This window comes from Pseudopodoces humilis, chromosome 17, assembly GCF_049639895.1.
Source record: "Pseudopodoces humilis isolate 2021_Gansu_Grassland_sample_001 chromosome 17, ASM4963989v1, whole genome shotgun sequence".
In the NCBI taxonomy this organism is placed as follows: Eukaryota; Metazoa; Chordata; class Aves; order Passeriformes; family Paridae; genus Pseudopodoces; species Pseudopodoces humilis.
In genome coordinates, this window is record NC_142216.1 from 17,983,181 (window position 1) to 18,007,024 (window position 23,844).

Genomic DNA, 23,844 nt, shown 5'->3' on the forward strand with positions numbered 1-23,844 from the left:
CCCAGGGGATGTGTCACTCCCTGCTGGAGTGGGAAAGGGGAGGAAGGCAAAAGCCTTGCCAGCCTCATGCTGAATTCTGCTTCTGCTTTGCCTGTGGTGAGAAGCTGCCTCTCCCCACTGAACTGCAGGCAGGGGTTTGTACAGGGGGGCCCTGCTCTTTCCCCACCCTCACAATGGCTCCTGGAGCACTGCAGCGGCGGGGAACGACCTGCCTGGGTTGGAGCGAGGGTGTCCTCAGCTCTGGGCCCTCACAGGGCAGGGAGAGGTTATCAGCCATGGCATGAGGAGTGAGATATCGGCCTTTGACACCCTCAAGGTTGGGAAACAGCTGAGCTGCACCAGCCGCCAGCCCTGCTGGGGCTTTTGCAAGAGGTGTTGCGTTAAAAGCAGCTGCAGTGAAAGCCCAGCCTCCTTGCAGGAGAGAATCCCTCTGGATGTCCCTCTTCCACCGCAGCCCCTGCTGGCATCCTGCTCCCCAGCTCACTCCACATCCCCCTGCCCGCGGGGCACCAGAAGTGGGATGAGGCGCTGCATTCCCGGCATCCCCACAGCACAAAGGTTTGGACGGTCCCAAACCTTCACCCACGTGGCCCCGGTGCCCTCCCAAGTCCCCTCATCAGCATGAATATTTTAGCCTGTTTTCCCCACTTTGGCCCAAAGGAAGGCAGAGCCCGGCTGAAGGACAGGACACAGCACAGCGTCATTCCTGGGAAGGGACAGGACAGAGGGTGGGACAGGGATGGGGACCAGAGGGTTGGCCTGGAGGAGGGACCGGCAGTGGGAGGCGCAGGCTGGATGCCGCGGAGCCCGCAGCAGTTCCTGCACGGGACTGCCTTGGCATCACCCTGGAGCCCAGCGCGGGGTGGCCCCGGAGCCCACACGCCACTGTCACCGCACTGCTCCTCCGGAGGGCCCGGCCAGAGGTGAGGGACAACCGCGAGGGCGCCAGGAGATGGATGGGACAGATTTGGGGAAGGGCCTGGGACAGGCCGTGTCACCGTGCCTGGGTTTGTAGGCATAGGGATGATGCCCACCTGCCCGTGGGCGCGGCTGCACTGCCCCAAAATGCCACACCACAACACGGTGCTCGGCACGGCCCCAGAGCCCCAGGAATGGGGAGGTCTCGGGAACCATCTCCTCACTGGACAAGCCCCAGGCAGGGCAGGCAGAGGACAGAGCCGGCCGCAGATCCCTCAGGGCGATACAGGCATGAAAAAGGGGGAAATTGCCCCATTTCGGCCGCTGGGCAGGAGCGGGTACAGCCCCTTAACCCTGGGGCGCACAAATCGCTGTGGGATATCCCTGCCCTGCCTTTTCTGCCGGTCCTACACCAGCCTGACATCAGCCCCGTCCTGCTCCCCACGTCCCAGCCCCTGCCGTGACTGTCGCCTCCTGCTCGCTGACAGCGTCCCCCACGTGCTGGCGGGGACAGCCGCAGCCTCCCAGGGCACTTCCCCGTGCCGAGCACCCCGGGCTGGGCAGGCGGGGCTGGGCAGCGGGGGCTCAGCCCGGCTCTCCCCGGCCGGGCTCGGGACGCGGCTCCCGCGGGAGGGGGGCAGGGGATGCGTGGGAGCGTGCAGGCAGCAGGAAGGAAGCCTGCGCCGAACAATAGAGGGAAATGGAGGAACTGGAAAAAGACCCAGTGGCAGCACAGTCAGCACAGATGGTTTAGTGCGGAGCGGCGTGATTCATGGGAAAAAGGCCCTCAGCAGGCTCTGTGCCGGCGAATCCCTTCGGGCTGAGCGTCCCTGGTGCCACACGAGCCCGGCCATGCCTCGGTGGCGATGTGCGGGTGCTGGCGGTGGGGGGTCCGGCCCGGCCGGGGCTGGCTGGGTGGGAGGCTGTCCCCCCTCTGTTTGCCCGTGAGTCATGCTGACCTCTCCCATGCCCTCGCCAGCAGTCAGAGAGAGAGATTATGGTCTGGCCCTTCCGGCCGCAGAGCCCTCCCCGAGCTGGCCGGCACAGGAGCTCATCCCCTGGGAGGGGCCCCGCTGCTCCCCCCGTTATCTGCCCGGGACACCCCCGCGGCTGCGCGGCTCTGGCGGGTCCCAGCTCTCGGCATCTGCTCCCCCGGCCGCTCCTCCGGCAGCTCCCGGACGCTCAGTTCCTGCCCGGGCTAGGGTCACTGCCCCACCGACAAAGCGGGACCGGGATCCGGCTCCGGCAGCCCCGGGGAGTGGTGGAGAGGCTGGGGCGGGGGAACATCAGGATGCCGGCTCCTGGAGCTGGGAGGTGAGCGGCTGCGGGGACAGCAGCGAGGCGTGGGGACCTCTAGCAGCATCCCGCGCTCCCACCCGCTGGATCCGAGCCCTTCACGGCAGCTGAACCCACCCCCTTTCCCTTCCTGCCGCTTCCTCAGCCTCTCTCTCCCCTCCTTGCACAGATGATGGGCTGAGCATCCGTCACAGGGGCACCCCAGGGCCATGAGCTCCCCGTGCGGCCCTGACTCGGATATCGCAGACTGGCTGGCCACCATCCACTTGGAGCGGTACCGGGATGTCTTCAAGCAGCACGGATACCATGTGGCCAGAGATGCCACCTCGCTGGACAGCCACCACCTGCAGCAGATCGGCATCACCGCCACCGGGCACCGCAAGAGGATCCTCACCCTGGCGCAGCAGACGCGGATGCTGAGTCAATCCCGGGCCAGACGTGCAGCAGGTGACACCCATTCCAGAGGCACGGAGCTCCCGGATGCCCCCCAGGAGGGCAAGGATGCCATGAGAGCAGAGCCGGGAGGGACTGGTGGCGCCTTTGGGACGCAGCCGCGTGTCACCGTGCCCAGCCAGGCACCGCCTGGAGAGAAGGACCCTGCTCCTGCCGCCCTGAAGCCGGTTCCCAAGCCGAGGACGGTGTTCCCTCGCTCAAAGCCAGAGCAGGGATTGGTGCCCGTGCCCCCGGCACGCTCCACGGTGCCAGCACACGGCCCGGGCAGCGAGAGGGCACCAGCAGCCTTTGTGGTACTAGAGGGGTTTGTGCCAGGGGAGAGCTCCACGGATTTGGTGATCCCGGAGCCCGGAGCTGATCCAGGGGCAGCCGTGGCCATGGGAGTGATAGCGTCCCGGCTGAGAGGGCGGGACAGCGCTCGGGAGGAGCCGCGGCCATCCCCGAGTCACGGACAAACCCCGGAGACACGGCAGAAATCCGCACCGCCCGTCCCGTGCGTCCCCCCGCGTCACAGACCCAGGGGCCCGGCAGCTGAGCCCAGCCCCGGCAGTGCCCTGGAGGGTCCCCCCGCACCCAGCCCTCCCCTGCCAGCCCCAGCCAGGAGAGACCCCTCGCCGTGCCCCAGGACAGCCTCGCAGGCGGGCTCGGGTCAGGGCCGCCTGGAGATGGTGTCCAACATCATCTACGAGGGACTGGAGCGGCCGTCGGCAGCCGCGGAGGAGCCGGGAGGAGAGGATAGCCCCCGGGGTGAGGGTGTCCCTCAGCCCCCGGCTCTGTCCCCGCAGGAGCAGACCCAGCCGGAGGACAAGTCTGAGTAAGCCGATGCTTTCCCTCAGCCCTGGGAGGGGAGGGGGGGCAGAGCAGGCAGGGATGAGGATCCAGGCAGCCTCACATCCCCCAGACCCTCCCCACAGCCTGGCCCTGCCTGCCTCCAGGTGCTGACAAACCCCTTTCCCCACCCTCCCTGTGCCTGGGAGGTGAGCGGCTGGGTACGGCAGCTGGGATCCCTCCGAGATGACAGCGTGGCCCTGGGCCCCCCGATGGCTCCTCCTGGATGCAGGGAGAGGCTGCTGCCCTTTGTCTGCCCCTGTGGCAGCAGGGCTGGGGGTCCCCAACATGGTGAGGGGGTGGCTGTGTGAGAGTTCTGGGGCTGGGAACCAGGTGGGAGATGCTGGGGTGGGAAATGTCCCACGGTCCCAGAAAACACAGCCCGGCAGTGCCAGGATTGGGAAGAGAAGGGAGCAAGGAGGGCGCTGGGAGCAGGGAGGGGGTGCTGCACACTCCAGGGGACAAAGCTGGGCTCGGGAGCAGCGTCCAGCGTTCCTGTCCAGCCAGACTGGACACCACGGACTGCCAGTCCAGCCACAGTAACCCTGTCCTGTTTCCCTGCAGTCCCAGCTGGTCCAGCGGGGCCCTGCCCCCCATCCCACAGAGACCCAGCATCAAGCCAGGTGAGAGCCCCGGGGCACAGCAGCGACCCCCGGTGTCCCCGAGGAACGGGGACAGGGGGTCACCCACACCCCCTGCCCGCCCTCCAGCCCTGCCCCTGCTCCTGCCCCGCTCGGGGACCGGGGTGGCCCGTTCCAGGCACACCCCAACCCCACGTGTGTCACCAGGCAGGTGCCCTGGGTGCTGGGGCGCACTGTGGTGGGCTCGGGGGTCCCTCTCAAGGACTGGGAGTCCTGGCTGGTCTCTCCCTCCCCGCAGGCACCACTGATGCCTTTCCCTGCCCCGTCTTTGCCCACAGAGGTGAATGATCCGCCCATCAGCCCCTACAGCGAGACCATCTTTGGCCATGTGACCCCAGCCCGGGAGACAAAGGTGAGGGGACACTGTGGGGGTGGTGGCTGTCCCCTGCTGTCACTCTGCATCCCACCAGCTGCTGCAAGGTCGGGAGCTGCAGCTGGTGAGGCCACGGGGCCCGGCAGTGCCTGGAGAAGTTCCTTTCCCCAGAGGTGCTGGCACTGCCCAGGCCCCCCAGGGAATGGGCACAGCCCCGAGGCTGCCAGAGCTCCAGGAGTGCTTGGACAGCGCTGCCAGGGATGCCCAGGGAGGGGTTGTTGGTGTGTCTGGGCAGAGCCTGGAGTTGGACTGGGTGTGTCCCTTGAGCTCAGGAGGTTTTGTGATTCTGTTTTGGGCTGAGGGTCACAGGCTGAGCCCCTGCACTGTAGGCCAGGCAGGCTGAGGGGGTCAGGGACAGGACAGGGCACAGGGGACAGCAGATGTGACCGTTCTCTCTTCCCAGGGTGTTGGCATCTCCTCTGAGCAGAGCTACGAGGCCGTGTCCGAGCTGGAGCTGGAGCGAGAAGGCTGCAGGTAGGGATCAGCTCCTGCGGGCCACAGGGGCTGCGCTGGGGCCAGGGGCCAGGGCACACCCCTGGGGACAGCCTGACGGGGGATGCGGGCTTTGTCCCCATGGCAGAGCTGATCAGGGGTGTCTGGGAGGGTGTCAGCAGTCCCTGGAAGAGCTGGCAGGTTTGGAGATGAGGAGGAGCTGTGCTGGTGGGTGGCCCTTGCGGGGACAGTGCTTGGCAAGAGATCTCTGAGTGCACAGCTGGGGCAGCACCGGTGGCACTGGGCACCTGCACACCCAGAGGAACCTGGATTTGGCCTCTGGGAATGGGAAAACACCGTGGGGGATGTGGATTACTCAGAAATTAGATGGCTCCAAGCTCCAGATGAGGGGTTGTGCAATCCCTGAAGGCTCCAGCAGCATCAGATCAGCATCTGCTGCTCACTCTGTGGTGATGGACAGTGAAATTGTGAGGGGCACCTTTAAAATGCTTTTGAAATGTACTTTCCATAACTCCTGATAGCATCTCAGAAAGAGGAAGGAAAGCTGCTCTTCCCATTTCACATGGGGAGGGCTCCTTTTCCTGTGTTGCTTAGAGAGGAGGTGAGCTGCAGCTCTGTGGCCTTGCTGGCCAGTGCATGCCCAGCCTTTCTGGCCCAGCCTTTCTGCCCCAGTGTGGGTCCAGTCCCTCTCGTGCTCTGGGTGGGAGGCACTGCGGTGGCTCCTGGTCCAGTGGCACAGATCACAGCCAGGCACGGGGAACTGCAAATACCTGGGAACTGGAGTTTTGTAAACAGAAGTACTGAAATCTCCTGTGGAGCCTCTGGATTGGGTCCTCTCCTCCAGAGAGGAGCTGGGCACTGACCTGTCTGCATCCTGTGGCTTCCAGGGAGTTGGGACCCCAAGGGAATTGGCCAGGAGCTTGCAGCTGTGGGATTTTGCAGCTGGCCTGGCTGAGAAGAGGCGGGATGTGACCATCAGCAGTGTCAGGGGCAGCAGCTCACAGGTTTTTTCTCTCAGCCCAAGCACCAGCATGGCTGGGGCGTGGAGAGAGGGACAGGAGGCAGAAAAGCCTTTGAGAACCTCTTGTACTGTGCTCACAGGCTCCATCATCCAGCTGCTCCAGCGCTTTCCTCCCACACCCAGCCCTGCTGGTCCCAGCAGATTCCCTGGAGCAGAGCTGTGGATCCTGCTCAGCTGCTGAGGGGCTGCTGGCCAGCCCTGGCCCCAGCTCTGCTGCCTCTGTGGGACCTCCTGGTCCTCCCCTGCAGCACTGGTGTTTGTCCAGCTCAGCCAGTCCTCATCCTTGTGTCACTGGGAATGACCAGGCGTCCCCTGCAGCCCACCAATCCACTTGTCATGGGAAATATTTCCCAGTCCCAAACTTCAGAGAGGCCCTCCTGCCCCTCTTCCCACCTGTGGTAACTCCTCTTGCCCTGTTCTGGGGGAGCTTTGTCTGGCCCACACTGCTCCCTGGCCTGGGGTGTGTGCAGTGTCAGTGTCAGGAGTGGGCAGAGCCGCCTCACCTGAGGAAATATCCTCAGAAAGAGGAGGAGGAATGCAAACCTCCCTGCAAACTTGGAGCTGGGTCTCTGAGGGTGCAGCAGGAGCATCGGGTGGGATTCACCTCCTCTGAGTCTGAGCACCTGCATCCACCTGGTGGTGCTCAGCCCCCTGAGATGCCGGTGCCCTGCTCCAGCCATGGGTCTCAGCAGGACAGAGAGGTGGCACAGCTGTGTCCATGTCACTCCACAGAGCTCAGGGGACTGGGTCAGACTCAGCAGGCACCATGGGCTTTCTTGTCCCTGCCAGATGCTCAGTGCTCTCCATCTCTTCAGTTTCAGTGGCAGCTCAGGAAGGAGCTGTCACAGATTTTTTCCAGTTTTCCTCTTGCCATGACCCATTCCGTGGGTCTGCCTCCCACTCAACCCTGGTACTCAAGGCTGCCTGTGACTCACAGAGTCCTCCAGCCACACCGTTCCCTGTCCAGTCCTTCCTGAAGCATCTGCAGAGCAGCCTGGGACTCCAGCCAGAAGAGTCACCCTGCCAAGGCTCTGTTGTGCTAATTCAACAGCAATTCTCCTTGTGCTCCAAGCCTCAAAGCCACCCAGGGCCATTTCTTGTCTTTCCTGGAGCCAAAGTTTTCCCTCTCTGTCCCCTCCTCAGTCCTGTCCACTTCTCTGGAGCAGACCCCCAGCTGGGATGGCTCCAGCCCAGCATCTTCCCAGGCGGATTTTGGGTTTGATCCCTGTGGATCAGGGACATCTGATGTCCGATGGCCTCAGAAGGTGCCTGTCCAGGGCCTGTCCTAGGACGAGGCAGTGCCCAAAGCCAGGTGTTGGGAGTATTTATGAAGAGGGGGTGTTTGGTGTCCATCTCCTGGTCCTGAAGCTTCCTGTGAACTTCCACTGGAGACACTTTCTCACTGTGGGTTTCTTCTCCAAAAATGTCTCCATCTCCAAGGAGGATTCCCACAGCTCACCTGCTCCTTTCCCACGTGGTTCTGCTCCTTGCTCCTGCTGTCTTTGTCGGCTGTCACCCAGCTCCTGTGGCTGCAGCAGGGATGGCCAGGAGAGTCCTCTCAGTTCCCCTCATGACCCTGCCCTCATCACTCACCCTGTCCCCCGCAGATGCCAAGTTTGCTCAGGTGCTCCTCAGACAGAAGCTGGAACAAGTCTTGGATCGTCCTTGTTGCCTTGTTAGGAGCCTCCTCCTCCCCCTGGCACTGGATTCCAGAGTGGAATTTGGCAGGGATGCTCTCCTGTGGGTGCTGGGGTGTCCCAGCTGCCACAACTGTCTCCCTGCCCATCACCATTGCACCTGGGCAGGCCCCCTGTGAGCTCCTGGGACTGACAGACATTTTCCAGCACATTTCCTTTTCAGGGGAAGAAAAATGCCTAGCTGAGAGGGCTGATGGGAAGGGGCAGGCTTAGCAGTTTATTTTTATAATTTCCTTTTATTGTTACGGCTGGAGAGCCTCAGCAGGCCTGGCTGGGGGTTTAGCACGGCTTCCCAAGGAAAGGAGGTGGATGCAGGAGTTCCACCAGCCCAGCATTTTGGCTGGACACGAGAGCAGGCACAAAGGTGTCGTGGCAGGAGTTTCACAGTGCTGGGAATGCTGGAGGGGCAGGGGGAGGGAGAAGCTGGGTGTGGAGCAGGGAGCAGGACATGGGATTGGGGATCTGCCTGGCCTCCCTTTGCTGCCCGTGAAGAGGGGAAGGAGGTGATGCCAGGGGACTGGAGATGTGTGGTGGTGGCCCGTGTGACACTCCCTAGAGCAGGGAAGCCCCAGCCTTTGTGCCATCCCATGGGACTGGCTGATCCTCGGGCTGCCGGTGGCCACGAGGCTCCCGAGCACTCGCGGAGATGCAAACCCCACCATCCCTGGGTGCCCCAAGCAGGTCAGGATGAGGCCAGGAGCAGTGCCAGGTGCCCCCAGCTGGGGTGGGATTGAACAGGACCCCACTGCGCTGCCCAGCTCCCTCACAGCCCTTTTGCCGCAGGACGAGTAGCGAGTGCAGCAGCGAGGGCCGGAGCGAGGACGAGGAGAGCCGGAGCCGGCTCATCGAGCGCATCATCCAGAACGACACCGAGGGATATTCCACCGTGGAGGCCCCGCGCCCTGAGGACGCCCCGTTCAGCCTGCCAGCCCACCTGTACCCCGATGAAGTCCTGGATGACCTCACCATCTCCCCATATGCCAGCTTCACGTCGCTGTCCGAGCCCCGGCCCACCATGCTCAGTGGCTGGCTGGACAAGCTGTCCCCACAGGGGTACGTGTGGCAAGCGTGGAATCACAGCGGGTTTTGGGTTGGGAGAGACCTTCAGATCATTTCATTCCTCTCCCTGCCATGGACAGGGACACCTTCCACTGCCCCAGGTTGCTCCAAGGCCCATCCAGCTGTCCTGGAACACTTCCAGGGATGGGGCAGCCCCCATAGGTAAAGCCCCCTCAGGCGAGGTGAGGTGGCTGCACTGGTCACTGCTCCCCGTGGAAGAGGGAAACCTTGGGTACCCCAGCTGTGCTGCAAGGCCCTCTGTGCAGCTGTGCCTGGGAGGAGGAAGGGTCTCTGAGGGGGAATCATCCCCTTCCCAACAGCTTTTCTGCCATCCCAACAGGAACTATGTCTTCCAGAGGCGTTACGTCCGTTTCGATGGGAAGAACCTGATGTACTTCAGCAGTGAGAAGGTACCGAGGGGCAGAGTGGGGCAGAGTGGGGAGGCTGAGCCTCGACACCACCTGGGGAGCTGCCACATCCCCTTTGCCTCCCCTTGTCCTTCTGGAAGGAGCCAGCAGTGCTCTGCCATCTCCAAGGTGGAGCAGCCGATGCCCAGAAGGTTCCCAGCCATAGGCAGCCCAGGATAGCAAGGGTCCCTCAGCTAGCAGGGGCAGGAAAGGGGAGGTCCTGCTGGAAATAGGGTCCCAGTCACAAATCCACCTCTTCCTGAATTCCCAGCACCCACCAGAGCACCCAGGGGATGTGGAAGATGTGCCAGGCCAGGTCTGGGGCTCCTGAGTGGGATGTGGAAGGTGAGCCAGGTCATGGATGTGCCCTGTGGGAAGGGCAAAGGGGGTAACCCAAGCTGGGGCTCGTTCCAGGAGCCCTATCCCAAAGGAGTGATCCCACTGTCTGTGATTGAAATGGCTCGTTCCACCAAGGACAACAAGTTCCAGGTCATCACCAGCCATCGGATTTTTGTGTTCCGCGCTGAGAACGAGGGTGAGTGAAAACCCAGGCCAGGGCCCACCAGCCCTAAGGAACCGTCCCTGCCACCCTTCTCCAGCCAGAGCATCCCACAGGCAGCTCTCACCCCATCCCCAAAACATCCCCTGGCTGCCTTCTGGGTGCTCTGCTCCCTGCCAGGGCTGTTGGGAAGGGCTCAGCCCTGCTCCCTCCTGCCTGGTCCCCAGCCCAGAGGAATGAGTGGTGCTCCACGCTGCAGAAGAAGGTGATGGAGCAGCGCCTGGTGGGGTCCCGGCCCCGGCCTGCCAACACTGCCCACTGCCAGAAGTCAGGAACTCTGGAGCTGAAGGGCCAGAAATCCAAGGTTTTCGCAGCCCTGAGCCTGCCTGAGATGTGGCTGTACAAGAGTGAGCAGGTTCGTGGCCAGAGCAGACCCCGACATGGGATGAGAGGGGTGGAGGGAGCTGAGCCAGGGCTGATGCCAAAGGGAGAGCAGAGAGGAAATGGGTGGGCAGGAAAAAGGGAATGGCAGAGCAGGAAGCTGGAGATCCTGCCCAGGGCAGCAGTGATGGGTACCAGGAGTGGAGCCCCCTGCCAATCACCAAATTACCATCATCTCCAGCAGACACTTTGGTCTTGGTCACACCAAGCATCCCAATCCATCCCAGGACAGCCAGATCAATGGCCACACAATCAGCAGCAAACATACCTGCTGCACAGGGGGCTCGCAGTGACAGCTGTCCCTGTCACCTCCCACGCTGCTGTTGCCGCTGCTTCCTGCAGAATGCCTCACTTCCTTCCTGCTGAATTTTCTTAGCACCCCTGTTTTTATTGCCATCACCTCACTTCCAGGCCGCCTGCTGTGCACTAAGCACAGCCCTGAGGTGTTGGCTCAGGTTGATATTTGTTTTATGAGTGTCCCTGACTCCAGTCCCCAAAAGAAAGGGACCTGGACAGCCAAATTTCCAGGGTTGTGGCCAGAACCTGCCTTTCATTTGAAGACATAATGTGTTTGCAGGATGCTTTATGTCAGATGAGAGGTGGCTGAGAGAGTGTCAGGGCAAAGCAGGGCTGGGCTGCTGGAATGCTGTGGCTGCAGCCCCAACACGCCAGGCACGCCCGGCGTGGCGCGTTCACACCAGCAGAACCAGCACCGCTGTCTCTCTGAATTGCAGTTCTTCAAAATGGGCATTGCCATGTGCTTCATCGAGATGCGCGGCTCCACCATCCGTGAGGCCAAGAGCCGCAGCTTCGAGCTCATCACGCCCTCCAAAACATTCAGGTATCCGGGCGTCCAGGGAGGCTGAGGAGGGAGGAGCAGCCGGGCTGGGTGCAGTGCCCTGAGGCCTTGCTGCTGCTCCCAGCTTCGTGGCGGAGTCGGAGCGGGAGAAGCGGGAGTGGATGGAGGCGCTGCAGGAGGTCATCGCCGAGATGCTCTACGACTACGAGGTGGCAGAGAAGATCTGGTCCAACAAAGCCAACAAATACTGCGCTGACTGCTGGGCTCAGAGTCCTGACTGGGCATCCATCAACCTGTGCGTGGTCATCTGCAAGCAGTGTGCAGGTGAGACAACTCCCGGGGGACACAGGGGCACCCTCAGAGAATTCACAGAATTCACAGAATTCACAGAATTCACAGAATCACCAGGTTGGAAGAGCCCTTCAAGATCATCGAGTCCAACCCAGCCCTGACACCTCAGCTAGATCATGGCAGCGAGTGCCACATCCAGTCTTTTTTTAAACAGATCCAGGGCTGGTGACTCCACCACCTCCCTGGGCAGGCCATTCCAGTACTTTATTACCCTTTCTGTGAAAAACTTTTTCCTAATACCCAACCTTTATTTCCCTTGATGCCTGGGGGGTGTGGGCTGGGCTGGCCACACTGGCTGGGGTGTGGGTGTGACTTGGGGCCCAGTTCCTTGGCAGGATTAACAGGGTTCTGACTTTCCTGCTCCCTGCAGGGCAGCACCGCAGCCTGGGCTCCAACATTTCCAAGGTGCAAAGCCTGAAGCTGGACACCAGCGTCTGGTCCAATGAAATTGTGCAGGTGAGGCACTCAGGGTGCAATGAAATTGTGTGGGTGAGGCATTTGGGGTGCAATGAAATCATAAAAGTGAAGCACTCAGTTGTCCAATGAAATTGTGCAGGTGAGGCACCCAGGGCAGGGCATGGTGGGCTCAGGGGCCAGGCTGCCCCTCAGGCCGAGCAGCAGCCCCACAGTCTCCCTCGGGATGCAGGAATACTGGGAATCCTGCTCCTCCTGCTGCCCTTGGGGCTCACCGTGACCACAGGGACTCTCCCACAGCTCTTCATCGTGCTGGGAAATGACCGAGCCAACCGGTTCTGGGCCGCTCGGCTCCCCGCCACCGAGGCCATCACCCCGGACAGCGGCGCCGAGCAGAGACGGGACTTCATCACCCGCAAGTACCGGGAGGGACGGTACCGCCTGCCCCACCCGCACTACACCACTCAGGAGGAGGTGCTCCAGGTAAGGGACACCTCGAGGTGCTTGGGAGCCTCCCCAGAGCTCCTGGTCTGAGGTACCAGCACCTCCTGCCTGGCTGTGTGCGCTCACTCCCTGGTGCCAGGCAGATTTGGGGAGGTTGTGCCCTGGTTTGGCTGCCTTGGAGCAGCCCTGGGGGGAACCGGGGTCTCCATGAGCCAGGATGTGGTCCCCGAATGTGCGCGTTTCACCCCAGGCGCTGTGCACTGCAGTGGCAGGACCAGCCCTGCTCAAGACCATCCTGCAGTTCTTCTCATCCTCAGAGGCCGCTCTGGCCTCTGATCCTGCTGCCAGCGAGGATCTTTGGTGGGGACCAGAGAGCAAAAGGCCCAGGAACCTTTCAGGTAACGAGGACCCACGAGCCCCATCTGGCTGTGGTGAAGGAAATTCCTCTTTGCTGCTGGCCCTGCCCCTCCTGGCATGGCCCAAGGCTGGGGACACTGTGGGTGTCAGCTGTCCTGGCTCCCTGGGGGATCACTGCCGAAGGATTCCTCTGGAATCTCTGACTAGTGGGCTCCTCTGGGAACCCCACCTGCATGAGTGGGATCTCCCTCTGGCACCCACAGTTTGGTGGGTGCCTGCTCCCACCCTTTTGGGATTTTAAGAGAGATGTGTCTATTGGGAGACATTTAACAGCATGATTTTATTTATTTTTATTTTTTTTAATGAAGGAGTGAGAAGGTTTTTATTGTGTTTGATAGGTGTTTGTGGTTAGTGGTTATAAGATTACAGGCTATAAGGCTTCTTAAAGGTTAATTAGTTAATAAATGATTGTTGCAAAAGAATGTTTTTACTTCTACACTAATAGTTAATTATTTTGTTTTATACACTTTTGCTGTAATACAGACTCTCAATTAATTATATAATGATATACAAAACTATTTGTTATACTTTAATTTTTCTATTATTTTTATAACTTTTATATCTTAACTTTAAAAGTTTCTACTACTTGGCTTAATGTTTTTCTATTTAAATTATAAACTTACTTTCTTGCTTGCGGTCTCTAAATCCGGAAGCTTTTTCTAAAGTCTTCAGTTGAACCCTGTATTCATTTCTGTGTTTGGGTCTACCTGCACGGGATTTTGAGAAATTTCTGTGCTTGGAATTCCCACCCCACCCTCAGTACCGTGTCCCACAGGGAGCCCCCGAGTGCGGGACCCGGGTCCAGAGGGGGTCTACAATGAGATCACCCAGCCAGTGACACACAGCGGGTACCTGTACCGGGCCACGGCCCCCCCGAAGCTCCCAGGGGCCAGGAAGAGCAAAGAGGGTGAGCGTGGGCAGCGTGGGAGGGAGCCAGCAGGTGCCCACCCCAGTGCCACTGACCCCTCCCGTTCCTGCAGACTTCCAGCGCACGTGGTGCTCCCTGGAGAGAGCCCTGCTCTTCTTCGAGACTGAGAAATGCACTGAGCCCCTGGGCCACATTGACAGCGGGGATCTCATCTCCCTGGGGGTCAACAGAGCCCACCAGGCACTCGCCAGCCCCGGCCCCACTGAGAGGTACCCCCCAGCCGTGCCCCAGAGAGCGTGGGGCACACAGACAGCAGGGCTGGGCTCCCTGCTCGGTGCAGTGGCTGCTCGGGCTCTGGGGGCAGGGTCAGTGTTGTCCTCATGGGCTGGTTCATCCTCTGCAGGTTTCGCTTCACCCTTGAGCTCTTTCTCACTGGGGAAAAAGTGCAGCAGCTGGGAACCGATGGGCCCGAAACGCTGCAAGCCTGGGCCAGCGCCATCGGCAAGGTGAGTCGGCCTCAACGTGTCCCCAGCTCTGTCCCTGCTTCCCTACTGTGATTCCTCACAGCTCCCCATGCTCTTCATCCGCTGTGGGAAGCACTCTCCCGCCTTTCCAGGGGCTCCCATCCTCGTGGGGGTCAGCCCTCGGGCATGGAGCCCCGTCTTCACCCTGCTCATCTCCTGTTCCACCCCACAGTGGTTCACCCCCGTGAGCTGCCACTGCCTGCTGGGCTACGAGTTCCAGCGTGTGGGCCAGCTGCGCTACAAGTGCATGCTGAACCCCGAGCGCTGGCAGCGGGCCTTCTTCATCCTGCAGAAGGGTCACCTCTTCATCTGCCCTGCTGAGGAGGACGGGGCCGAGGACAGCATCAACCTGCGGCGGCTGCAGGAGCTCAGTGAGTGTCACAGCCCGGGATGGGCACCGCATGGGGCGGCTGTGCCACCACCACGTGGCTCTGACTCCTCAGCTTCTCACCCCAATGCAGGTCTGGTTCCCGCCATGGACACCCCGGAGAAGAAGGAGCTACTGGTCCTGGTGGAGATGGGGAGGTGAGTCCTGGCTGTGGGGATGATGGGGAATGGGCCAAGCAAGCTCGGCATGCTGCCCAGGGCAAAGGCACGGATGGATGGGCTGATGATGATCCCAAATTCCTGGTGGGGAAGTTACTGGGACAGCAGGGCTTGCAGAGGTGTTTTGATGGGGTAGGGTGTCCCTTGGCTCAGCCTGGCTGGCTCTCACTCCCTGTCACAGGCAGGAGGGGATAACCTGACCCTGTGACAACCCTCATTCCCTCTTTTCTGCCCTTGTTGCTCTCAGGACATTTTACCTGCAGGGCTTGTCACGGGCAGACTCGGCGGCATGGTATGGTGACATCCAGGCGTCAGCAGGGGGCCGGGGCAACGCCCTGAGGGACCAGCAGCTGAGCCGGGGGGACATCCCCATCATCGTGGACTCCTGCATTGCCTTCATCACCCAGTACGGTGAGCCCAGCACACCCCGGCACCCGCCAGCACATCAGGATGGCTGATGGATCCGGGCAGGAGGCGCCTCTCTGGGGCCGCCAGCTCCATGAGGGATCCTCTGAGCAGGATCCGGCCCCTGTGACCCCACGTCCCTGTCCCAGGGCTGCGGCACGAGGGGATTTACCGCAAGAATGGAGCCAAGTCCCGGATCAAGGTACTGATGGAGGAGTTCCGGCGGGATGCCCGCAATGTCAAGCTGCGCATCAGCGACAACTTCATTGAGGACGTCACTGACGTGCTCAAGAGGTTCTTCCGGGAGCTGGAAGATCCCATCTTCACCCTGGAGCTGCACCCGCAGTGGAAGGAGGCTGCAGGTATCTCCTTCACCCTGCTCTGCCGCTAGAGGACACGAAATAGTGGGCAAGAGTCCAAGTTTGAACACCACACACAACCAGTTATCCTGTGGCTGAAAAGCCTTTATTCGGGGTTTTTTTCAACCCTTATATAATTTTTCCAGCCAGGTTACCCTGACTGGTAGAAGGAACAACACCCCCTTTGGTCCCATTGGTGGGACCGGAGAAAACACACCAAGGACATCTGCTCAGTATTGTTTTGGGAAATATTATCTCTTTACAATAACACAACTCTGGAGAGAAACTGTTCCTGGGAACTTTTCCCCTGGGAACAGATGAGCCCCTGAAAGGCTGAAACTTCTCTCAGGCTCAGACATACTGTCCACACTGCTCCTCTCTGGGTTTCCTGGGGCCAGCGTTCCTCTGGATGGGGTCCTGGTGCCAGCCTTGGTGTCACCTCTGGATCTGCTGGGTTCAGCCAGGATCTGGTTTTCCTCCCTGCAGAAATCTCCTCGAAGCCACAGCGCTTGGAGCGGTACAAGGAGCTCATCCATCGCCTGCCTCGCCTCAACCACAAGACCCTGGCTGCGCTCATCGGGCACCTCTACCGGTCAGTGGGGCCCTCCCCTCGGGGTCCCCTGGTCCAGCCAGCGCTGTGGGGTCTCCCTGCTGCCCAGGGAATGCTGGCTCCTATCCCTAGCAGATGGGGATCCCCCACCCCTGTTCCACCCACTCAGCTGGTGCTGGAATGTGTCTGGGATGCCTTGAAATTTCTCAAAGTCATTCTGCAGCAAGGGGGAGTGACAGGAGGTTTGGGACTAGGGGACATCAACTTGTAGGGATGTAAATGTCATCCAGCTCTCCAAAAAGACAGAAAACACTCAGTTCCAGTCTTGAGTCACAGTTTGAGGTCACACTGTTGTCTGGTTTGACAGCAGAGGGAAATTCTCAAAACGGGAACTGCCCAGTTCGAAGTTCCCACTGCGGAGGGGCTGGGGACATCCAGGCTGTTTGTGTGAGGCAGAGGAGGATGGCTGAGCGGGACCAGCCCCTCACCTCTGCACTCCTTGTGCCAGGGTGCAGAAATGTGCAGACCTCAACCAGATGAGCACCAAGAACCTGTCGCTGCTCTTCGCGCCCAGCCTCTTCCAGACCGACGGCAAAGGGGAGCACGAGGTCAAGGTGATGGAAGATCTCATCGACAACTACGTCAGCATCTTCAATGTAAGCAAGGGCCTGGGTCTGAGCCAGACCCCCTTGGATCCCCCTGCCCACCTCTGCCTCCCGCTGCATCCCTCCGCATGGCCCTGTGTCCTCAAGCCATGTCCTGCTCCACGCTGACCCTGTGCACCCTTCCTCCGGCAGATTGATGAGGATCAGGTATCCCAGATGGATCTGGAGAACAGCCTGATCACCACCTGGAAGGACACCCAGGTACTGGGAATGTGCTGGTTGTCCCCCACCACACCAGGGACCCCTGGCCTGGTGGGACTGACTGGGGGATGGGGACACTCCCAGCCACCCACCCTGGGTCCCCACTGTCCCATATCCACATTTGGGAAAGGACGTTCCCTCTCTTATCTCCGCTGTGCCCATCACCTTGAGGATCCTGCCCAGGGGAGAAGCAGCCCCAGCTTCCCAGGACACCATCTCCAGCCCTCGGGAAGGTGGGATGTGCTCAGCACCCACACCAGCACCAACACCACCCGCTCTCCCCACAGCTCTCCCAGGCAGGGGACCTCATCATCGAGGTTTACCTGGAGCAGAAGGTGCCCGACTGCTGCGTCACGCTGAAGGTGAGTCCCAAAGCAGGGCTGTGCCATGCTCTGGTGAGGAGGGATGCAGGCTCCTGGCATCCTGGGACCCATCCTGCACCACCCAGCGCAGCTCCCCGTGTGTCCTGCCCCAGGTGTCCCCCACGATGACAGCAGAGGAACTGACCAACCAGGTGCTGGAGATGCGCAACGTGGCCGCCAGCCTGGACATCTGGCTGACCTTTGAGGCACTGGAGAACGGGGAGCTGGGTGAGCACGGGGGGTGGCCCAGGGGGATGCTCCTGGCATGGCTGGGGGCAGTGTGGGTGGCTTTCTGGTGCTGGCAGAGGGGACTGGCGCAGGGAAGGGGACGAAGTGGTGAGCGTGTCCCTGTGTCCCCAGAGCGGCCCCTGCACCCCAAGGAGAAGGTGCTGGAGCAGGCCTTGCAGTGGTGCAAGCTCCCGGAGCCCAGCGCCGCGTATCTGTTGGTGAGGAAGGTGCCCATTGGCGAGGGCAGCTGCCTCTTCACAGGTAAGGCAAGCACAAAGGGACCCAGAGGTGTCCCCAGAGGGGGACAGCTCTGCCTGAGCTTCCCCTTGCTCTGCTCACCACCCTGCAGCCATCAGGGGCACATCACCCCTGCAATCCCACACTGCCAGCCCTCCTGACCCTCATGTCCCCACACTGGACAGGTGCCAAGCGTGAGACCCCCAAGTGTGGGCTGCTGAAATGCCGTGAGGAGCCCCCCAAGCTGCTGGGGAACAAGTTTCAGGAGCGTTACTTCGTCATCCGGGACAGGAGGCTGCTGCTGCTCAAGGAGAAGAGGGTACTGGGGGATGCTGTGGGATGGACCTGAGCGCCAGGGCTGGGAGGAGAGGCAGGGAGGAGGAGCCTGGGGACAGCAGCGGCACAGTGGTGGCTGTCCTCCTGGCAGGGAGGCTGGCAGCGAGCAGGGCTGACCCACGGGATGTCCTTTCCCAGAGTGCCAAGCCAGAGCGTGAGTGGTCCCTGGACACAGCCAAGATTTACATGGGCATTAGGAAGAAGCTGAAGCCACCAGCTCAGTAAGTGGGACCTTCTGAGCCCTGGTCCTGGGGCAGATATCCATCCCTCAGTCCCTGCTCCTGGAACCCAAGCCTGGCTGCTGGAGTACACCAGGCTCTGCCTGGACCCAAAGCCTGTGCCCATGGGGCGAGCTCAGCCGCCTGCCCCACTGCCCACAGACCCCAGGCTGTGTCTGAGCTTGGCAGTGCTGCCCTACAGGTTTGTGTTCCTTTCCAGGTGGGGTTTCACACTGACCCTGGACAAGCAGCAGCTGTGAGTACCTTCCCCTCCTGTCCTGGGGCTGGGGGAGGTCAAGATCTGTCCCCACTTTTAGTGGGACAGCCAGGGGCAATGGTTCAAGGCCCTGGGGTCAGGGCAGAGCTGGGGCACCTGAGAGGCAGAGTGGTCCCTGGCACAGGATGGGAGCCAGGCTCCAGGGGCCACACAGCCTTCCTGCCTCCTCACCCACACCAGCACCCCTGGGGGCTGCTGGGTGCCCAAAAATCTCTCACCTTGCCCTAAAGCAGCAATTTGAGCATGCAGAGATTTGCAGAGATTTAGCTCCATGGGGTGTAGATGAACCTGAGAGCCCCAGGCTCACAGACAAGGTGACAAGGGAACATGGGCCCCACTGTCCCCACTCCCTGGCAGCTTCTCCACTCTTTGTTCTGCAGGTACCTGGTGTGCTCAGGGCAGGCTGAGCTGTGGGACTGGACCACCAGCATCCTCAAGGCTCAGGTGGGTGCAGGCTGGTGGTGCCACCCAGCTGGGCAGGGCAGGGACGGGGCTGGCAGGGCATGACCCCCATCCCCACCTGTCCTTGTGCACAGCACGACGACCTGCGCCCTGTGGTCCTGCGCCGACGCTCTTCCTCCGACCTCGCCAAGCAGAAATTCGGGACAATGCCACTGGTGCCCCTGCACGGGGACAGCACTGATGCCACCATGCTCTCTGCCAACCAAACCCTGGTAAAGCCCCCATGGCTCCCCCTGCCCACAGGTGCTCCTGTGCCCATCCTGCTCCTTGTCCCTGTCCCAAGACCCTGTGCCCACCTCAGGGCTGGAGGGGCTGCTGCACCGACGGGTGCTGTGTGCGCCATGCTCGTGTCCGTGTCCGTGTCCATGTCCGTGTCCGTGGCAAGCTCTCCGTGCCTGCAGGCTCCTGCAGCCTCTGCCCCTCCCCTGCCTGCCCAGGCACCCGTGGCCCTGCTCCGAGCTCTCCGTGCTCACCCCTGTCCGTCTCCTCTGTTTCTAGCGCCGCCTGCACACGCGAAGGACTTTGTCCATGTTCTTTGTAAGTACCTGCACACGTGGAGCATCTCCTGCTGGCTTTGCACAGTGCCAGGGCTCACCTGCAGTGTTCCACGGGCACTTGGAGATGTGCCCACCTTGTGTGCCCACTGCTCTGCGTGTTCCCTGCCTGGGGGTGTGGGTCCCTGCGCGGTCCCAGTGTACGCAAGCAAGACCACATCAGTCCTGCCCAGTTCCCAGAGCCTCTCCCACTGGGCACACGTTGCCCATAGGGTATCAGCAGAAGAAATGTGAGGAAAAGAGGTTTAGGTGTGCCTTGTCATCAGGTTATTTCCAAAAAGGCCACCAGGCTGAACCTCATCTCACCTGGCTTTGTGCTCTGTGTGGCATCCACCTGCTGCCCCACCCCGGAACCCTCTGCCGAGGGGTGCTGGGCTGGTGGCACGGACCATGCCTGGCAGGGATCAAACACCCCTTCCTCAGCCATGGGGAAGGAAGGGCAGCAGTGCCTGAGCCAAGGACCCGGTGGAGGGAGGGTCCCCTGCGGGTATCGGCCCCACGGTGAGGCAGTGCAGGGTGAGGGGGACACGGGGGTACAGCTGAGCTGTGTGGGCACTGCCCCTCACCCTGCCCCCTGCCCTCCTCAGCCCATGAAGATCCACCAGGACTCCCTGGAGGAGCAGCAGGAGAAGGAGGCAGACATTGATCCTGTCTACGAGGAAGTGGGGAACTTCCCCGAGCTGGCGGCGCTGGACCTGGGGCAGGAGCTGCTGGCAGAGCTGGCCATGCCCCCTGTGGACAGGTCCAAGAAGCCATCTCCGTTCCCTGAGCAGCCTCCAGGCACTGCCCTGCGCTCCTCGCTGCCTGCCAGCCCAGCCCACAGGGTGACAGGTCCCTCTGTCACCAAAGCCGTGTCCCTCGAGAGGGGCTTGAACCTGGAGAGCAGCAAAGCTCCAGCCCTGGGGCTCAGACCCACCAAAACATCCTCTCTGGAGAGGAACATGGAGCCTTCCCTGGCGCTGGGCAGGGACTGGGAGCAGGCAGCCACACCAGGGAGCAGCCCCACGGCAGAGACCACCCCAGAGCTGCCCAGGAAGAGGAGCTTGCAGCCTCCCTCACCCATCAGTGACAAACTGATCCAGGAGCTCAGCAGTGTCATCCTCAGGAAGAGCGATGGCCAACCCCCAGGGCCAGGCCAGCCGGTGACGTGACCTGCTGGGCCAAAGGGGTGGCCACCGACCTGGGGGTCAAGTCATGCCCGGTGGCAGCGATGATGGGTACCCCAGAGGCAGATGATGGGTACCCCACACTCCCACGTCATGGAACCCCCACGCTCTTCTTCCTCCTCATCCCGGAGCCAGGCTGGGATCAGGAACCAAAGGGACAAGTGGCAACCGGGATGTTGGGCCGTGGTACCCCCTGGGGGGAGGGCTGGGACTGCTGCCCCCTGTGCCCTTGCTCATGGGTGGCACATCTGTCATCGGGCCCAGCACCGAGGGACGCAAGCAAGGGGGAAAACAAAAGCAGGAACGTGGTGCCCGCGTGTTTTGGCAGCACGGCACCGTGCCAGGCAGGCGGCACAGGATGCCTGCCAGCACGGGGAGCACAGCATGTCCCCTCTCCAGTGCTGGGCCTGCGGGGCAGGGCCAGGACACCCAAGCCATCCCCCCCTTTCCTTCTTGCATCCGCTGTGGCGAATTTTGGGGGGAAAGGGGGAGCAGCAGGAGCAGGGCTGGCCGTGTGTGCCCGGTGTGTAGTCCTGGCAATGGAGGGCAGCCCCTCCTCAGCGAGGGTGTTTGTACCTATTCCTGCCACCAGCAGGGAGAAATAAAGGTTTATTTGTACTCTGGAGGGTTTGGTCACTGCAGGAGGAGGGGTGAAGGATACCAGGGTCTGGCAGATGGGGAGATCGGGGTGCCAGGCACCCAGCTGGGGGTCCCATGGGATTGGGCAGCGCTGCTGTCATCAGGGGAGCAAAAATGAGGCAAAATCCTCGTGAACCCCAGATCCAGGTGGGAATTTTTTCCCAAGTCTATTTCCAGCCCTTCGTGGTGGGCACACTTCAGGCTCCCTCATCCCCGAGGCATGGGGGCACAGCTTGGCAGCCCTAGCTCTGCCCGCTGGACCTCAGGGGCAGGGCCATCTTCTCTGTGGACCTCCCCAACGAGGCCTCGAGCCCCTGCAGGCAACGGCCTCCTGCATCCCGGACCCAGCCCCGAAAATCCTGGGAGACGTAGAAGTAGATGAAGGGATCAAAGCAGTTGTTGCAGGCGCTGAGCACCAGGACCAGGGCGTAGGAGATGTAGGTGCTGTTGTTGCACCCCGTGGGCTCCAGCAGGTAGTGGATGAAGAGCATCACGTTGCTGGGCGTGAAGCAGAGGATGAAGACCATGAGGACCAGGGCCAGGACACGCACCACCTGCCGGTGGTTCCCTCCCTTGGCCAGCAGCCGTGCCAGGATGCAGCTGTAGGAGACGGTCATGAGCACGAAGGGCAGGCCAAAGCCCAGCCCCACCAAGGACAGGAAATAGTAGCCAAAGAACCTTTGGGTTTCCTTTTCTAGCACATCGTGGCACGTCGTGATGTTCAGGCTGGAGATGTTGTGTGTGTGGGAGCGCAAGAGCAGGGGGCTCATGCCCAGCCCCACCACCAGCCAGATGCCCACACAGATGCCCACCTTGGCCCTCATCCAGCTGGAGCCCTTCCACAGGAACGGGTGCGCCACGGAGATGTAGCGATCCAGGCCAATGCAGGTGAGAAAGAGGATGGAGCTGTACATGTTTCCGTAGAAGAAGGCCACCATGGTGCGGCACAGGTAGTCCCCAAAGAGCCAGTGGTTGCCCAGGAGGTGGTAGGAGATCTTGAAGGGCAGCAGGAGGACAAAGAGCAGGTCAGCCCCAGCCAGGTTGAGCAGGAAGATTGTGCTGGAGCATCTCCTGAAGTTGGTGGCCAGGACCCAGCAGGCCAGAGCGTTGGCTGGCAGCCCTACCAGCAGCACTATGGAGTAGAGGGCAGGCAGGAGGCGGGTGCTGAGGGTACTGTTGAGAAAATCTTCCTCGGAGGCCTGGGAGCACACGTTCTTCTCCTGGGGAGTGAGGCGGAGCAGCGATCGCCCTCTGACCAGCGCTGTGGGGACACGAGGCATCAGGCTCAGCCTGCAGCAGGAGCTGTCACCCCTCCCTGCAGAGCCACCACTGAACATAGGAGGTGGCATCTCCCTGTCCCCTACCAGGGGAGTCCCCAGCATCCTGCTGCCCTCGCCCTGCAGAGCCACAGTCTGTGCCAGCCACCACGGCAGCGGTGCCAGCCCAGCCCTGCCCTGCTCTGCTCCCACATCCCTGGAGCTGCTGATGTCCCTTGTCCTACCCAGCCCAGCACAACGGGATCAGGAGGGCAGATGGGAAACCCACAGCAGTGCAGGGCTGGGACAGTCCCAGCCATCTCCCCAGCTCAGCTCCCCACCACAGCCAGAGACATCTCTTCCTGTGGTCAGGGGCTTTTCACTATGTGCAAAGAGCAAAAGTGAAGAACAGGAAGGCCCCAGCTACCAGAGAAACAACTCAGGACCAAATCCTTTTTCTGGCTTTCTCAAAAAAAAAGCCATACAGGCTTTGCACATCACCCCCAGCTCCAGAATTTCTATCCTGATGGTCCCCAGAACACCCTACCCCGGGGGGCTTTGGTTGCATTTGGTTGTCTCCCACAACCTCTGCCCCCTCTCCACATCCAGGGGATGGAAAATTCAGGTTACGAGAGCAGTAATCTGAATTTTGCTGCCAAAAGGGGAAATGCTGTCTCTGGGTTTCAGGTCTTCACTCAGATTCTCAATGTGGACACTGAGGGAAGGCAGATGAGCGGGGCCCCAAACTCTCCCCGTGACATCCAGCCATCACCTCCAAGTGTCATGGGGCGTGATGTTGGGGTGTCCCAGTGAGGAGTCCCTGCCCTACCCCACCACTCCCAGACCCACCAAGGCACTTACCTGAGGAGGGCTGGGTGGCAGAGCCAAACCAGGCACAGCCGAGCAGGAGGGTGACACAGGCAGCAGCAGAAGCAGGTGACAGCACCAGCCAGGACATCTCTGTGGAGCAGCCACTGAGCCAGCCGGGCCAGCACAAATGGCACGGGGCTGGTGACACAGCAGGACTGCCACCAGTCCCTTTCCCTGCTGACACCTCCCTTTGGCTCCACCACGTCACGCCATGTCGTGCCCACAGCCCTGCTGTCACCACCGCCAGCATCCGGGGGATCCAGCCATCGAGGGGGGAGAGATTTCCAGCTGCCATCACACAACCGTGAGAAGGAGGAAGTGGGCAAGAGACAACTGGGGGCAGACAGGAGAACCACAGCGGGAAGATGGAGCTGTTTGTGCCCGGTGTGTGGGACAGGAGGGTGGCAGCCAGTGCCCAGCCTGGTGACATGTGTCCCTGCCACACTGCAGCACTCCAGGGCACTGGGCATCCTGCCCAGCCCTGCCAGGACCAGACATGCCCAGGAGCCATCACTGGGGTCAGGCTGACAAGCTGGTGTCACAGCTTGGTGTAGATGGGGCCTCCCTGCATTGTTCCCTTCTTGTCACCAAGTGGGTGGCTGAGTGACCT

General features: G+C 61.3%; 2 protein-coding genes across 3 annotated transcripts; one reads left to right on the forward strand and one right to left on the reverse strand.

Annotated features, from left to right (window-relative positions):
- The first annotated feature begins 786 nt into the window (after positions 1-786).
- On the forward strand, positions 787-21,092 carry ARAP3 (ArfGAP with RhoGAP domain, ankyrin repeat and PH domain 3). Of its 2 annotated transcripts, none has more exons than XM_014261210.2 (34): positions 787-923; positions 2,384-3,481; positions 4,060-4,118; positions 4,415-4,488; positions 4,913-4,983; positions 8,464-8,733; positions 9,080-9,149; positions 9,561-9,681; positions 9,873-10,060; positions 10,821-10,927; positions 11,010-11,209; positions 11,607-11,692; positions 11,951-12,133; positions 12,345-12,492; positions 13,287-13,418; positions 13,492-13,648; positions 13,783-13,885; positions 14,076-14,274; positions 14,365-14,428; positions 14,697-14,860; positions 15,004-15,216; positions 15,700-15,805; positions 16,272-16,419; positions 16,561-16,629; positions 16,917-16,991; positions 17,105-17,219; positions 17,352-17,480; positions 17,642-17,775; positions 17,931-18,013; positions 18,231-18,266; positions 18,668-18,731; positions 18,824-18,961; positions 19,248-19,286; positions 19,891-21,092. In XM_014261210.2, exons 2-34 carry the CDS (start codon positions 2,424-2,426, stop codon positions 20,452-20,454), a joined length of 5,367 nt encoding a protein of 1,788 aa, XP_014116685.2. In that variant the 5' UTR covers positions 787-923; positions 2,384-2,423; the 3' UTR covers positions 20,455-21,092. The 2 variants fall into 2 exon arrangements, with proteins under 2 accessions (XP_014116685.2, XP_014116687.2); XM_014261212.2 differs by lacking the exon at positions 787-923 and adding an exon at positions 2,071-2,232.
- An 85-nt stretch (positions 21,093-21,177) lies between these two features.
- On the reverse strand, positions 21,178-23,369 carry LOC102107015 (proteinase-activated receptor 3-like). Its single transcript, XM_005532669.3, has 2 exons — positions 23,226-23,369; positions 21,178-22,369 (listed from the first exon to the last, which is right to left on the reverse strand). Exons 1-2 carry the CDS (start codon positions 23,320-23,322, stop codon positions 21,351-21,353), a joined length of 1,116 nt encoding a protein of 371 aa, XP_005532726.3. The 5' UTR covers positions 23,323-23,369; the 3' UTR covers positions 21,178-21,350.
- Between the last annotated feature and the right edge of the window lie 475 nt (positions 23,370-23,844).

Bases quoted from the DNA above. Each gene is read 5' to 3' on its own strand.
- ARAP3 (XM_014261210.2), top strand. From the start codon at position 2,424: ATGAGCTCCCCGTGCGGCCCTGACTCGGATATCGCAGACTGGCTGGCC. The intron at 11,210-11,606 runs GTGAGACAACTC...TGCTCCCTGCAG, and splicing joins CATCTGCAAGCAGTGTGCAG to GGCAGCACCGCAGCCTGGGC. The intron at 13,419-13,491 runs GTGAGCGTGGGC...CCGTTCCTGCAG, and splicing joins GGCCAGGAAGAGCAAAGAGG to ACTTCCAGCGCACGTGGTGC.
- LOC102107015 (XM_005532669.3), bottom strand. From the start codon at position 23,322: ATGTCCTGGCTGGTGCTGTCACCTGCTTCTGCTGCTGCCTGTGTCACC. The intron at 22,370-23,225 runs GTAAGTGCCTTG...GTGTCCCCACAG, and splicing joins TGCCACCCAGCCCTCCTCAG to CGCTGGTCAGAGGGCGATCG.